Source organism: Carex rostrata, chromosome 19, assembly GCF_964058835.1.
Source record: "Carex rostrata chromosome 19, lpCarRost1.2, whole genome shotgun sequence".
Classification (NCBI taxonomy): domain Eukaryota; kingdom Viridiplantae; phylum Streptophyta; class Magnoliopsida; order Poales; family Cyperaceae; genus Carex; species Carex rostrata.
Genome location: NC_135936.1, coordinates 4058227 through 4073926, shown reverse-complemented (window position 1 = coordinate 4073926; position 15700 = coordinate 4058227). Strand labels below are relative to the sequence as shown.

Genomic DNA, 15700 nt, shown 5'->3' with positions numbered 1-15700 from the left:
CCGTAGCACGGTAACAACCCGTGATATGCATAGTACCATAGACTCACTCTAAAACAAATCAGCAAATAGTACTGATACTATTAGATACTGATAAAAGAAATCTTTAAAGCATATCGGCAACAAAAATTAAATGACCAAAATCAACATATAGGTGAAGATTCCTAGCACAGTCCTTTCGTATCAATTCTCATATAGTCTCTTAATTTTACTATGAGCTCAAAAAAGAAACAGTTTAAATTCAATATCATCTTGTCTCTTTCGCTATGAGGACTCGACAGAGCTGCCATACTTGGACCAGTGATGAAGATTTATCTAGTTCGTTGGAGGGCTAGGCGCAAGGAAGAGCCATCCCGTGTTCACTATTGGAAGAAGAGTGAGTTTCGTGAGTTTCGTTCACTGCGCGAGTATTGTTTATTATAGAGAAGAAGCAAACTGCCACTGTCAAGATTTTTGGAAAAAAAAGAAATAGAGAAGAAGCGAACTGGAGAGACGAGCGAAATTCATTGCTAGATAGGTCAGAGGAAGAGGTAAGTGCGTGGGAGAGAGCGAATTTCGCCGAGCGAATTTTGTTTAAATGGAAAAGAGGAGCGAACAGAGACGCCATTGGAGAGGAGAGAGAGAAACAAGCACGTGAGTTTGAGAAAATGAAAAGTCTGAAGCGGTGGCAATATGAATCGTTGATCTGAATTTAAATGAGCAGTCCAAATAGTGAGATAATCTTGGGGCATGAACTGTTGGGCATTTTAACCCCACTCATTTTTATCATATCTTTATCATATCATTATTAGAAAATTTTATTATTAGAAAATTGAAAAAATAGAAGCATTTGAAATTGAGTCCGTATCTCCTCAGATATCTGAGATATCAGATACCTGAGACTATTGCATGAGAAATTAACGGTTCACATTAATCTCAGTCGGACCAAATTCAATCTATTGCCTGTAAAAACTACAAGGAGTCTATTTTAAAAATTTTGCCAGGTAAAAAGAACGGCCCGGGATCTATTTATTGCTTCTCAGGTATTGCGGATGTGAATTCTTTGAACCCTCCTTTATACTATTCTAACTCAAATAACATTACTTTACACTGTTTATTTCTTTGTTAAAGATTCAAATATATCTTTAGAAACGGGATATAATTGATCTACAGATAAGATAACATATAGTTCGGCCCGTGGGTGATGAGGCTGTGAGCTCAATCATTAAAAAGTGGTTAAGTCAGATGGCCGAGAACTTTTGATGATACCAAATTACCAATCAATTCGCTCTGACCGACTGACAACATGCAATCCAACACGGAGAATAGCACATAACATCTTTTTTGAAAACCCGATAGTAGCTATCAGGGAAATATACAACTTAGTACCGGTACTGTATCTCCACACCGTACCGAATAGCACATAATATCAAGCGCAACTTCGGGGCCAAGAAACAAAAATGTGTCTAAGTGACTCAAGTATGTGAAAATTATTCGAATAATTTCCAAACAGGGGCGCTCCTACGCAGTAATGCACAGAATATTAACCAACTTGAGGATTTAATAATCTCCAAAGCTCCTCCATCAGGTTCCTATAATTTAGCCAGTATATAAAAGAAGAGCGTGCATGGTTTTAACTTTTAAGACAGCGATTCGAAGAAAAGAGATAACTATCAACTGTAGAGGGTTTCGTAATTAAAAGGTATCAAAAATATGGGAGTCCTTTTAATTTAACAGGAGGTACCTTTTCATTGGATTGTTGATTTTTCAATTTCTGAATTTCCTTCTGTATTTCTGTTCCCGTAGTCATATTTGCTCCGGTAAATTTCAGGCTATGGCTTGGAAAAAAAAGGCTCTCCATCTGTATCTTGTTTTAATTAGGTTTTGGAAATACTAATTGCGAGCTAAAATTTGAATCCTTTAATTCCATTTATTTTGACCCATTCCTTTTAATATTAGCAAATTAATTGACCTTCAAAAAAATATATATTAGCAAATTAATTGCTGATAGGAGCTTTCGCTTTGGAATTGCTTTTAGATCGTCAACTCCGTTCTTGACCTCCGACCTTTACTTAAAAAAGACTGCTTCAAGGAAAGGGAAATCGTACCAGTGATAAGATGGGAGGTGATTCAATCTTAAACCATGGTGAAACATCTGAGATAGACTCGGTTTATGACACAACTGCAGAGGCCAAAAGCACAAAAAATATCATCACCTTTTATTTTGTGAAGCACCATCGATACGAGGATATAGAAATCACACGCAAAATCGAAGAAGCCAATTTGGAGATTAAAAAGAAAAATGAAGTTATTGACGATTATTCTAAAGACCTGAAGCAGTATCGGGTATAATTGAACTTAATTTCTTCCTTTTTTCATCCAGCATATGGCCCAACATCTTAGAAAATCAGTCAGGATAATTTAAAATGTGTTTTTTTGCTGATGCATATGTTTTTAAAGGTATGTTGGTTAATGCAAATGTAACAGTTGTTTGTGAATTGCAGGCTCTTAGAAAAAATTATTCTGCAAAATTTTGTATAGTCAAGTTCCCTATTCTGCTATTCATTTCATTTCCATAGTTTAAGAATTTGTATGTCATAAACTGTATCTGCTTCTTGTGCGCACACTAGGAAGATAAAAAGAGTGCTGAATGGAAACTACAGACCTGGACAATTCATTGTGGGGACTGGACACAGTCGATTTATCGAAAAAGAGAAAACTTGTCTTACGTAAAAATTGCTTTGAATAAAAAATTTACTGGCAACAGAGCTGTTATGCTATCTCCAGAGGTCACGGAGTTAAGCAAGCATGTAAGTTGAATTGCTTTAATTATCTTTCTTTACTTTTAATTCTTTTTTGAGTAATATATATATTGGGAGATTTTTTCTGTGATATTCTTTCAGGAATATTAATTCATGATTCCATGTATCCTGATATTTTTTTTGACACATCAGTCTTAAGTCTTAACCATAAGCTTAAGTCACCATTTCTATAAAGTACAAACTATATATATAAGTGAACGCTGACCTGATAGAGTAATAGCAGATGTCATACCTACTGGTACAATTAATGGCCAAGTGACCCTAATTTTTTGTGTCTCCCAAGTAACTGGTTGATGTATTTCATTTTACTGAACAGATAAGTGGGTTGAAACACAGAGTGCAAAAGGGGAGGCTTACCTTGAAAGAAGAAAAACAAATGATCAAGCAGATGAAAGAGCTGAAAGGAGAAAATAACAAAGTTGTTACTATTGTTTCTGACAAACAAAAGAAAAAAGATGAGGTTGTTAAATTCTACATAGATCGATTGCACTATTTCATGAAAACACCCATGGAAGAATGGCCCCAGGTAAGATTTGGATCTGGAATCCTTTATATCATGTCTGTGGGTCTTATATGTGGTGAAAGGTACCTACAGGTTCTAATTATCTTGCATCATGAAACTTATGTACTTAGGGGGAGCTCTTTAAATTTTTTTTTTTTGAAGAATAGATTTTTAGGGAGATTTACTTACAGTAAGATTTACTTGTATATTACTGCATGAACTTTCTGAAAATTTAGTCTTATCATGTCTCTTTTTTTACTTCCATTTTTAATTTATTTAGCTTGTCTTTTGTTAGTCTTTAACTGAAGAGATTGATAACCTAAAGTCAAGGACGCTTGATGCTAGAAAAGAAATGAAGTATTTCGAGCAATATTTGGAAGACATAGACAACCAGATCTCCTATGTTATTCAGAAAATGGACACTGCAATTTCAGAAAGGGATAGGACAATTGAAATGCGTCGTAAATCAAAAGAATCGGCTGATCAATTGGTACAATCTTTTATTTGAAGTTATATAAATTTTCTCTTTATGCCTCATATAATTTGGGGATTTTTAATTTTGAGTCATTCAAAAGGTTAGGTTAATGCATTTAAATAATAGTCAGATGAAGTCAGATTACTTAATTTTTTTTTTTTTATAGATTTTTTATGTACATGATGCCAAAGGGCCTAGTTCCATTGTTTCACCCCCTTCTAATTAATTGTTTTTTGTAATTTAATTCAGAACGCGTGTTACTACAAAAACCAGGGATTATTAAATAGTGCCAAACACCTTGCAGTTACAAAGAACATAGCTGCTTTAGCTGAGCTTTCAAATAGTGAGGTAATTAGATCATTGAAAAATTCTCATATCTGATTTCATTTCATCCCATATCTTTATATTCAAATTTATGTTTCTTTTTGGCTACTTCATTAGTTAGAGAAATTCTTTTCGCAATGGAATGACGATAAAACCTTTAGAAATGACTACAGCAGAAGGGTACTTTGGTCACTTGACATACGCGGGCTCAGTAAAGATGGTCGGATAAGAAATCCTGATGAAAAATCTACTATACAAGAAAGTTTGATCCCATGGCGCACCCCTGTCTTCAAATAAGGTCTTGACTGACAGCTCAAAGGAAAATAGAGGTATCAGCTTGCTTAAGCATGTATAAGCACCTATTATATATGCATGAATAATAGTCAGGTAACTTTGCTTCAAATAAAAATTATGATTAGGAAGAGAATAATATTGAAAGAACTGCAGCTGGTATTAGATTTAATGCTATCTTGTGTGATACGATTTGAACTTGATCACTTCCAATACAGGAAATTAAAAGAGGAAATGGAAGCTGGTTTCTTTGCACTTTGCAAATTTGAAGTAATTGGCTGAAAAGACATACAGATTTGGACATTTTCCAAGTATTACATAATGTTTTTAACAAATGGGAAGATGGTTGTTCGATTCCTTTTTCTTGTCCAAAGTAAATAAGAAAATGTTTATGCTGGAGAAAAAGCTTCAAGCAGTTCATGTTGCTCAAGAATTATTGGAGTGCTTGTGCAAACTTTTTGTGTTATTCTATTAACTTATTAGGGATCCAATTGTTGATTTCTTTGAATTTAATCTTGCGTGGTACCATTTCATTTTGTTTTTCTCTTGTCCTCTCTGCTTTGAGTTGATAATTAATTGAACTATTTTTAGATTTTAAAAAAATGGATAAAGCTGGTACGAGCTTAATAAATTCATCAAAGTAATTTGTAAGTTTAGCCCTTATAATTGTTAAATCAGTTACAATTGACAAATTCAAACTATTCATGTTGATACAATTGGTAAGCAAAGCACTTGTGTTTCAATTTTTTAATTTTTTCAAGTTTGTTTTTGTGTTTGATCAAATCGTTGAATATTGGACCTTTTTAAAAATGAATGTTAAAAATAGTTGAATTTTCAATTCTTGATCTTATATAAAATAAATTTGAATAAAAATGTTTCAATACATAGCTTGGTTCGTGAAGTTGATAAAATATGCTTCAAATCAACAGGTCAAATTCATTGTTTCAAATAAAGACGTTTTAATTTTATTTTCTATTATAAATATTTTATTTCTATAAAATTCATAATTTGTTTCCGTAAAATTCATCATTTCCTTCTATAGATTTCGATAATTGATATTTGTTAATTACAAATTTTGAAAGGGATTACCGAAACTTAAACTCAGGATTTTAAATAGCGCGTTATAGTGTTGCTATAGCATTTTTGAACCATAAAAACTATGGCGCAGTTGGTGCTATGCGCTATAATAGCACAATATGACAATAGCATCATCTTTTCAACCGTTCCACTATAAAGTAATAAACACTAATTACATCTTTACTTATAGAAGAGTGGTGCAGACCAGGCCCATTTACGATCAATTAGGCTTTAAGTGCACCGAAAATTCTAATTGGCCCATTGTTTTCATCAGTTATGCATTGACCATATTCATTAGTCCTTTGACCAAGAAATTAACGCTAATTGTACAGAGAATCTGAATTAATGGTATATGATATCGAGAATATTTGATAGGATGTTTTATGGTATATAATATTGAGAATATTTAATAGAATGTTTAGGAAAGATTTGCTTTGAGTTGTTTAGGAAAATATTTAAGATTGAGAATATTTGATAGAATGTTTAGGAAAGTATTTTAGGTTGAAAAATTTGATAGAATATTTGGGAAAGATTTGTTGTGAACTTTTTAATTGTAAGCTGTATTGATATTTTGGATAAAACATGTAAATTATAATTGTGACATCAAAAAAACACCTAAATTATTAATCTGCTGTTATCCTGAGGGAAACAGAGTAGGTCCATGGGCATCGGACCTACTTTGGTTTCAACGGTCACTCACCGTCAGATTAGCTTTAGGATTCGCGCCAGAACTTCGCATCTGCTTTAATATTCGTGCGCACAAATCTTGAAACAAATTAGGCGGTAGATCTGTCCATCGGAACCAAACTAGGTCCGATGGGCATCGGACCTACACCTTTCCCTATCCTGAGACCATGTTATCATAATTCACATCCTCTCAGGCTATCAGACTTAGGGCTGTCAAAAAAGCTCGCGGCTCGTGGCTCGCCTCTAGCTCGCTCGCTAACAGCTCGCTCGGTAGTGGACCGAGCTGTTAACGAGCCAGCTCGGCTCAGGCTCGGGCCAAAATAAACGAGCTGAGCCAGGGGTTAGCTCGGACCGGGCCAGCTCGGCTCGTTAAGCTACAGTGAATTTAGGGTTTAGTCCCGTATAATTTTAAGTCCAGTCCCATTTTTAAAGGCGCAATTATGCAAAATTGATGTATTTTCGGTTTGGGAAGAAAAAATATGGCTTTAGTTGCTTGAAGATGTGCCTGCTGGACAATTTCTTAAATTTTTTGAATGGGATTTCTTATTTTTTTTATTTTTGAATTTGTATAATAACAGCCCAATAAAGCCCAACGAGTCAGCTCGCGAGCTAGCCAGGGGTTTTGGCTCGGGTGACCTAGGTCCAGCTCGCTCGGTCCAGGCTCGAACCAAAATAAACGAGCTGAGCTGAGGCCCAGCTCGTTTACAGCCCTAATCAGACTGAGTATAATTGAATCGGATGGTTCAAAATTATTCTTTATAACTTGGAACGAATCTCAAAGCTCAAAAAATACTGCCCATTCAGTCATTCTGAGCAAGAACCGGATGAAATTAAATCTGGGCCGTCCTTTTTAATTGTGTTGAGTCAGGTACCTGGGAGGATACGGATCCATGTTATCACGGATCTCAATTCTTTTCCTACTAACCGTTTCTCTCTATTTTTTTGTGTTTGGTTCATTTCCATCAAACATGATATACAAAGAAAAACTTAATAGTAATATCCCTTTTAAGCTACAATACTTATTTCAAATGACAGGAAATTCTCCCATAATTGATTAAATAGTTCCTGAATTTTATTTCTAATAATATATGTATTTTTACACTATCATCAGCCATTTCATGTCCAATTTCAAATTATTTTAGTGGTGATTTCAATAGTAAAAGATGAAATATGTTTAAAGGTAATGTATTACGATGCAGATAGCATAATTTTAATTTTGTTTTAGTTTTTTTTTTTGTTTATATAATTAAGGCTATCAGATTTTTTTATGTTTTTGATCCAATAATTTGTAATGTTAATTCAAAAAAGTATGGGATCAGTTTCTATAATGAATCTAAATAATCATCTTTAGTCAAATAACAAAATGTAATTCTTAAATATAAGTTTGACACTTTAATGAAGAATTCACAATTGGATGGTTTAATTTATCCGACCTTTCAAAAAAATAAGTTCAATAATAAATCTAAATTATTGGAAATAATTCTACATTAGTTCATTTAGCACAAAAGGTGACAAGTAAAAAAAAAAAATTTAGTAGTATATGCTGAATCGTTGATGCGTTACTTTTTTTTTTTGGACCCCTAAATAGTCTATAATATGAACTTCAAATTCTTTAGATTTGACATATAATTGTATTATTTATGACGTAATTTGAATTCGTATTTAAAAATTGATTAGATTATTTTATAGTTGAAATCACACCTAGTTTAACTCTTAATAAAACAATAATTTGATTTCATGATTCAGAACCGACAACGACAAGAGCCGCCAAAATAGCAAGAATTGCACTTTTTTTTGTTTCTTTTATCCATAAAGGCTCAAATAGTCTCCACTATGTGGTACGTGGACGGTGGACGTACAAAATTATCGAACTGTCGTATTTATCCTTCTAAAATTTATAATATCATATTTATCGTTAACTCCTAAATTTATCTAACTATTTTCTCTATTAAAACTTATTTTAAATTTATTTACTTCCCATTTCATTTATTAAAAAATAGAAATATATCTAGTCCGTACCATAAATATCCAGTCTCCTAATTAATATTTATTTCTCTATTTGAATAAATTTGAATAATGCATCTATTCCTTTAAAAAATGGGAAATTTTACATAATGACATTCTTTTCCAAAATATAGAACAAAATATCCTCCTAAAATTCTTAACAAAATACCCTTGTGGGTCCCATGTTCTCCCCCTCTTCACCTCCCTCCCACTCTTCTCTATTTACTCCCCTCTATTCTTTGTTTAAATAAAAATACAAATGTTATCTCATTCACAATTTGAATCATTTTTTAACTTTTATAACTGATATTTAGAAATAAAAAATAATTGTAAAATTTTATTTGATAAAATAAAAAAGAAAGAAAGGTTGTATGTCTTTTCTTTTGTTACAGTGAATAAATTTTATCTTATAGATACCGGTCGGATATGAAAATAACTGAAATTAATGTTAGCATCCCCAATTATTTATATTTCAACTCAAATATGATTTAGGTTGGTTTAATATCACATTTTTTAATGGATTTATTAATTATTTTAGAAAACATTTATATTCTTTCCACTGTGTTTAAATTAATTAAGTGTAGTGAGATGGATATGGTAGAACATTTCCGGAGAAAAATAAGAGCAAAAACAATATGATTAAAGGAATAGAAAGAGAGAACGTACGCTTTAGCACATTTAATTGATAGTTTTTAATTTTCTTAAAACAAATCTGAAAAAAAAAAAGTTGTGCACCCAGAGTACAAAAATATGATTCTTTTTTTAAGTATTCATTTTATTGTAATTTTTTATTTGAGGTTCAATACTTATAAACATTATAACTTTAATATAGCACCGAAACCAAATAACCTACATAGTTAAAAAATCAAATCTTCAATAAATGAATTAATTGTCTTTTTCTTCAGAAAAAATATGGAATTGTACTAATGGTACGGTCCAGATGTTTTCGGACAAATCTATGGTCACGAATAGTTTTTTTAGCATATATGTAGTCAGTGTGAGAAATAAGATATGAAAAATACTAAAACTGCACTATTGGTGTGGTCCCGTAAACCTATTGCTGGTGAAACTGTCCCACTATGTGATTTCATCAATTCTTTAAAGAAGAAAATCGTTCAATTTCTTCCTGGAATATTTAATTTTAATTTTGAAATTAAAAAAAATCACAAAATGAGATTGTGAAAAATCAATGTATGAGAAAATCTTACAAAATATTATCTTATACAACAGTTGAAACAAAATTCTCTTCCCTTAAATATTTTTAACAAATGCTCTCCTGGATCCATGAATTTAACATTTATCATTTTCTACCCTTCTTTTTTCATTCCCTTTCACAAAAGAAAAGACATACAACCTTTCTTTCTGATTTTAACACATAAAATTTTATAATTAATTTTTTATTTCTAAATCATCAGTTATGAAAGAAAAAAAATGATTCAAATTGTGAATTTGAGATCACATTTGTATTTTTTATTTAAACAAAGAATAGAGGGGAGTAAATAGAGAAGAGTGGGAGGGAGGTGAAGAGAGGAAAAATATGGGACCCATAAGGATATTTTATTAAGAATTTTGGAAGGAGGGTATTTTGTTCTATATTTTTAAAAAGAAGGGCATTACGTAAAATTTCCCTTTAAAAAATATATCTCTAGTTGAGCTTGTGAGAGGTCTCTTTTGGTGTATATTAGTATATGGTTGGAAATGAACAAATTATGTTTTCAAGACACTTGTATTCCTTCTCTGAAATCAGTAGATTCTAAAATTATCTCTCTTACTAGTTTCTGGTGCAGCACTCTTAATAATGGTTATACTATTTCACTTATCTTTAATCTTACCTTTGGATACTAATGATTTGATTACCCAGGAATTACAACCTCTAATGTTAGAGGAAGAGATGAACTTGTCAAAGGAAGAGAAAGGAGAAACAACCCTGCTGACACAAGGAGATTTAACCCTTGTGCTTGGTACAGCCCTGGATATATAGCTTAGATGTCTTACTGTTCAGTGGGTTGTTTATGTTGATGTTTAGTAGGCTAATGTTTTTAGTTGGATGTTTTTTGTGATGTATTTTTGTTATGTTTGTTTATTGGCTCATTTCAGTTTTTTAGTATATGCTTTTTTGTTATAGCTGTTTGGAGCTTCAAAGTATTTGAACACTCTGGTTTCTAATGAAATCGGTGAGATTTATCCATTTTATCAAAAAAAAAAATTGATAAATTTGAATAAATTTGAAGGATAACTATGAAATTATGAATTTCAGAGGGGAACTACATAATTAAGAGAATTTTTAGGGTTTACGTGAAATTCTCCTAAATAATAATTTCTTTTTGTCAAGCGGCGATACGAGTATACGCGCGACTTTGTTCTTCTCATTATTCCGGTTGCCTTGCTCTTTTCTCTCTCAATCAATTCGACGTTTAGTTCCGGAATCTAGTGCGTAACGAATTCGCAAGGTTTAAAAGAAACTGATATATTATCTGTTCAAGAATTTTAAGTCAGAAATTAGGATACAACCGTTGATATAACAAATTGTTTTCTCCCAGAAACCTCGTCAACATGGAGCAACTGGTGATCAATGCAAGGGAAATATTCCTGGAAGCAACTGGAGAGGAGAATTTGACTGGCGGTGAAACGGAAACTGGTCAAATTTCAAGTCAAGACGAACACGCCGACATGGATTCGGTGCATGGAGCAGATTCAAGGACCGAGGGGGCACAGAAGCGGACCCACATGTTTTATTTCGTGAAACATCATCAATATGAGTTAACCCCAGAAATGGTATGCAAAATTGAAGAAGCCCAACTAGAGATTCGAAAGAGAAGGAAAGAAATTGAGAATTTAACTGATACTCTGAGGCAAATCAAGGTATAGTTTTTGTGCTGATCTAATTGGCATAAAATGTTGATAATTGATGTTGTTATTGGCATTTTTATTATTATTTGATGACCAACTGACCATAGTTGTTATTTTTCTTTGTAAATGTTATTTTAGATATTCTGTAATTCTGAATTTAATTATTGATGTAGTCAAAAAGAGATCCTATTGTGGCGGAGTTGAAGTATAGAGATATGAACACTTCTCAGGAAATTGCATCAAAGAGCGAGGAATTGGCAAGTCTTAAGGGGCACTGCACTACCAAGGAAAGAGAAATTATTGATCTTGTAAGCACAATTCTATTAAAGAATTCATCAAGTTTGGTAGAATGCAAATGTGAGCTGGTGTTAATATGCATTCTTTTGACTGAACAGATCAAAGAATTGAAGCACCGTATCCAAAATGAGAACCTCAAATCCATTGAAGAAAGGAAGCTGATAAAGCAGATGGAATCACTTCAAAAACAGATAGATCACATCAGAGCCAATGGTCCGTCAAAAGATGAAGAGGAAATTGATGGTTGTGTTGAAGAAACAATTCAAGTAAGTTTAGTAATGTTTCTTATCTTTTTCATTCTAAAGCTCTCCTTTGGATTCAGAGTTTTGTACTGGCTTGTATTATTATAATATTTTCCTTTTTGCTCATTAAGTATATAGCTGATAAAATTGACCACATGAAGACTTTTAATGTCCATTTAATGGAGAGAACTAGACAATTGAGGAAGGACTTGGATGTACTTGATAGGGGTATGAGAAGATTGCAAGAGAAAATAAATGTTGCAGTTTTTAAAAGGGATAAGGCACATTGTGTGATTCTTAAATCAGAGAAAATGCAGGATGAAGCGGTATGTTTCTTCTAGCAAAATAAGTATAATAGGTTATATGGCTACCTTTCTAAACCTATTATGATAATGTAGGTCATCAAACCTGGAGAAATAGCAATGCTTTTACTTTTTTTTTTTTTTTTTTTTGTGTTTCACAATTGTATGTTATAAATATATGTTGATGATGGGATATGTTGAAATAAGATTATGCTTTTGTCTGCCATTTTTTAAGGCCCTTCTTGTTGCCATCAAGAAAGAGTAATTAAAACTGGTAGTTCCATCACAAGATCGACTAATCACAAGAATGAACTAAAAATAAAATGATAAAAGCATTCATATGCAATCACTAGCTCGGTCCTCCATTGGTATAAAGTAAATATAAAAGCATTCATTTGCAATCACTGTGTCTAAATGTTACTATTCATAACAAAATCTTTTTTTATGTGTGTGTGTGTGTTTTTTTTTTCAGAATGAATACTGCAGCAGGAGCCGTGAACTCATAACTGATGCCCAGGAACTTGTTGCAAAGAAAGACAAAGCTGCTTTGGCTGAGCTTTCGAGGAGCACGGTTAGACTAATCAAATTTTTCTTTGTTCCCTGTTCATCTATATCTGATGCGATTTTCTTTAATTTTTTGGTTCACCTATTCCTTTTCAGGTGGAAAAATTCTTTTCAAAATGGAACACTGATAAAGCTTTCAGGATGCACTATGGAAAAAGGGCAGTTTTGTCACTTGATAGTCACGGGTTCAGCACAGATGGACGGAGTAGAAACCCTTGCGAGTTTCTTGAGTAATGTGGCCATGACTGTTATTCATGAATACATTGCATGGTGAACACACTGTTAATTTTGCATTTTCAATAATCAAGTATTATTGTCGATATTATTTGAAACCCATTAGACAGTAAAGTGTTTCTTTGAATCTATAACTAATGTCACGTCTTGTCAACTAATCTACTTGTGCAGAAGAATTGGTGCATGATTGGTTTTGATCGACCTATGTACCGATTCAGAAAATTGACAGCAAAGTGGAAATTAAAGAAACAGTGACATACCATGGCCTGTGTCCATAACCAGCTGATCTGATACCATCATACGAGTCTTTTATTTTTGTGTTTGTGTTTTTTCTTTACTTCAAAAGAAAGCATATTATGCAAACCTTCTGAGGTGGAAAGGTAAAACATTCTGTAGAAACCTTATGACAAAAGGTTTGATGTGAAGAACACATACTAATTTTTGTCAAGTAAAATTTAATTTTATTGATCAAATAAGTTCAATTGTATTACTAGTAAAAATGAATGATCAAATTATTGTACCTTCTGATATGGAAAACAAGCATAGAATCAATATTCTGATGTTCATATGGTTGATTAGTTTGAAACTCTGATTCCATTATTAAATTCTTCCACAAGTAACCTTCAGTTCGGACTAAGTCAAATTCATATAATTATTACTTCAGATTGTATTTTAAATATTATTTCATCTTTTATTATCTCACTATTTAAGAGTGTATTTTAAATATTATTGCATCTGCGAACAATTCAACATTTCTAAGGAGTAAGAGCAATTACATGGTCAGTTACATGTTAATAGCAGAGCAAAACATGTTCACTGTCTAAAATTTAAAATGCAAGCCATATATGTTACTCTTGGGGTAATTCTAGCCATATAATATATACTAGTAATCGTGCCCGTGCACAGTTACGGAAGCAAATTATGTAGTAGAAATCATTAAGCTCCTTAATAAGGAGGTGAGATAATTTAAATCAAATTTGTAGAGAAAAATAGTTAAATATTATATTTATCTACAAGATAATACATGTGAACTCTAGTGTAGTGGTAAGAATTTTGGCACCAACAGAACCCAACTGAGTTCGAATCCCGTGCATACTTAAGTGTTGAAGCTCATAATTTGAAAAATTCATCTATGTACAATCTGGAAATTCAACGGCTGAGCATCATTCTGGAAATTCAGGATCTAGACATTAAACTCCTTAATAAGGAGGAGATATACTCTTATATCCAATATACCAGAACTGGGGCGTCCCATGGGCACCAGACCAAAATCGGTCTTATGCCTGGTCTGTACCATCCGATTCGTATTAAAATTTGTCTGAACTTGATCCACACAAATAGGCCTGCTAATGAGCGGTAACTCGCTCAAAACTCAGCCCGGCCCATTCATTCTTTCATTAGAACCTGACTCGGCTCGACTCAATTTTGAAGAGTAAAGCCCAACTCGGCTAGGTCCATTAGACTCTTTAGTCTTGGCTCGGTCCATTGGACTCTTTAGGCTCGGCCCGAACTCGGCTCAAACTCAATTAATTGTAATATATTTCAAAAACATGTACTAAATGTGTTCACACTTACCATCACCTACTTGCTCATCGACCCCTCTCTGATTTCATTAGATCTCATAAAATAGAATAGAAATAGCACCCTTTAAAAAATATATATATACATTCATTAAATTTGACATTAAAAGTTTGCTTCCGGAGCCTATTTTGAAATTAATGGAGACAGTTAACTCGCTAACTGCAGGTCTACCAGTTATTGCTGATTGGAGATCCTATGCTGAGATCTGGGAAACCTGGAGACTGCAAAGAGGTTGCCACAATGCAAATTCATCTCCCAAGTATAAAAATACATTACTAGGTGCTCAACGGACGAGCTTAAAAATACTCCAATACATATCATTTATAAATATTTAAGCAAACATATCAGTAAGCACATCATATATAACAAATACATCTCCCTAAGTATTCAATTCTACCATCACACGATACAGCTAATCAACTGCTAAGCTATGCATACATACAAATAAGTTTGAGATGCGAATCAGATGTCTGATTGAGGAACTTAACAGAACAAGTGGCAGACACCGAGGCACTGCAACCCCTCGCTCTCTTGCAAAAATTTAGCTAATTGAGTTAACAAAGCAACTTCATTGTATAAAAATTATGAAAAAATGGCTGCTTTTATTTGAAAGCATAATAAACTTTTGCTAGCAAAGATTACCGTGATAGATGTCAATAGTATCAGTTAAGCTCTGTACCAGTACTGGGAACCCAGCTGGAACTGGGACCATTTATTTTATTTCATTGTTGAAGGCTAATTTGAATATTAAACCATCACTCAATTATATTTTCTAAGGCTAATTTGGATCTTAAATCTTCTTTGACAATGATGCAGGTGTATCATAAGAACATGAGTCTATTATACTATATATCATCATATAGGTAGCATGAAGCAAGAAAAGTTCCCACAACTAAATACTCCTAAGTCATAACAGTACCAGTAGGCTTGCCATTACACTTGAAGTCCAAATATCAGAATTGGGTCTGATCCGAATCTATGGTGATGCATGAGAATTGTTACAAGAGGAGAAGGTTACTGGTCCATACACATACTTTTCATGAAAAAAATTGTTACAGGAGGAGAAGGTTCTAAATCAATATTTGGGCTTCTGAATTTTGACCAAGTATCAATTCAACATTACTGGTATGCATTTCATGAAGAAGATGCATTTGCAATCTATTAGACTCTGGATGTTTCCTTTTCCTTTCACCTTTCAAAAGGAATTGGAACTAGAATCAAATTTTGTAGTAAGAAAGATATTTATTTATTGGTGCAGACCCAATTCTTATTAATAGAATGAATATTTATTGGTGCAGACCTCATTTTTTAGTAATAAATATTTATTTCAATCGGGATATTTGAAAAATGAGATTAATAGAATGAAGAGAAGTAATAACGAGTATCAGAGGAGGATTCAGAGATTGGAGCAGGAGAAAGAGGAGCTATTGAGGAGTCAAGGTTGCGCCCAGGAAGAGGTATGTAGTTTATGT

At 33.0% G+C, this 15700-nt stretch overlaps 2 protein-coding genes across 7 annotated transcripts; both read left to right on the top strand.

The window, feature by feature from the left end:
* Positions 1–2058: 2058 nt before the first annotated feature.
* Positions 2059–4865, top strand: LOC144571268 (proton pump-interactor 1-like). 3 transcript variants are annotated; one of them, XM_078320494.1, is made up of 7 exons: positions 2059–2322; positions 2607–2786; positions 3115–3324; positions 3596–3790; positions 4025–4123; positions 4217–4428; positions 4609–4865. In XM_078320494.1, exons 1-6 carry the CDS (start codon positions 2095–2097, stop codon positions 4394–4396), a joined length of 1092 nt encoding a protein of 363 aa, XP_078176620.1. In that variant the 5' UTR covers positions 2059–2094; the 3' UTR covers positions 4397–4428; positions 4609–4865. The 3 variants fall into 3 exon arrangements, with proteins under 3 accessions (XP_078176620.1, XP_078176619.1, XP_078176618.1); XM_078320493.1 differs by having other exon boundaries at positions 4487–4865; XM_078320492.1 differs by having other exon boundaries at positions 4217–4865.
* A 5679-nt stretch (positions 4866–10544) lies between these two features.
* On the top strand, positions 10545–12816 carry LOC144571267 (proton pump-interactor BIP103-like). Of its 4 annotated transcripts, XM_078320488.1 has the most exons (7): positions 10545–10608; positions 10699–11020; positions 11182–11316; positions 11404–11571; positions 11679–11873; positions 12322–12420; positions 12510–12816. In XM_078320488.1, exons 2-7 carry the CDS (start codon positions 10712–10714, stop codon positions 12645–12647), a joined length of 1044 nt encoding a protein of 347 aa, XP_078176614.1. In that variant the 5' UTR covers positions 10545–10608; positions 10699–10711; the 3' UTR covers positions 12648–12816. The 4 variants fall into 4 exon arrangements, with proteins under 4 accessions (XP_078176614.1, XP_078176617.1, XP_078176613.1 ...); XM_078320491.1 differs by lacking the exon at positions 11679–11873; XM_078320487.1 differs by having other exon boundaries at positions 12322–12816.
* Positions 12817–15700: the final 2884 nt, after the last annotated feature.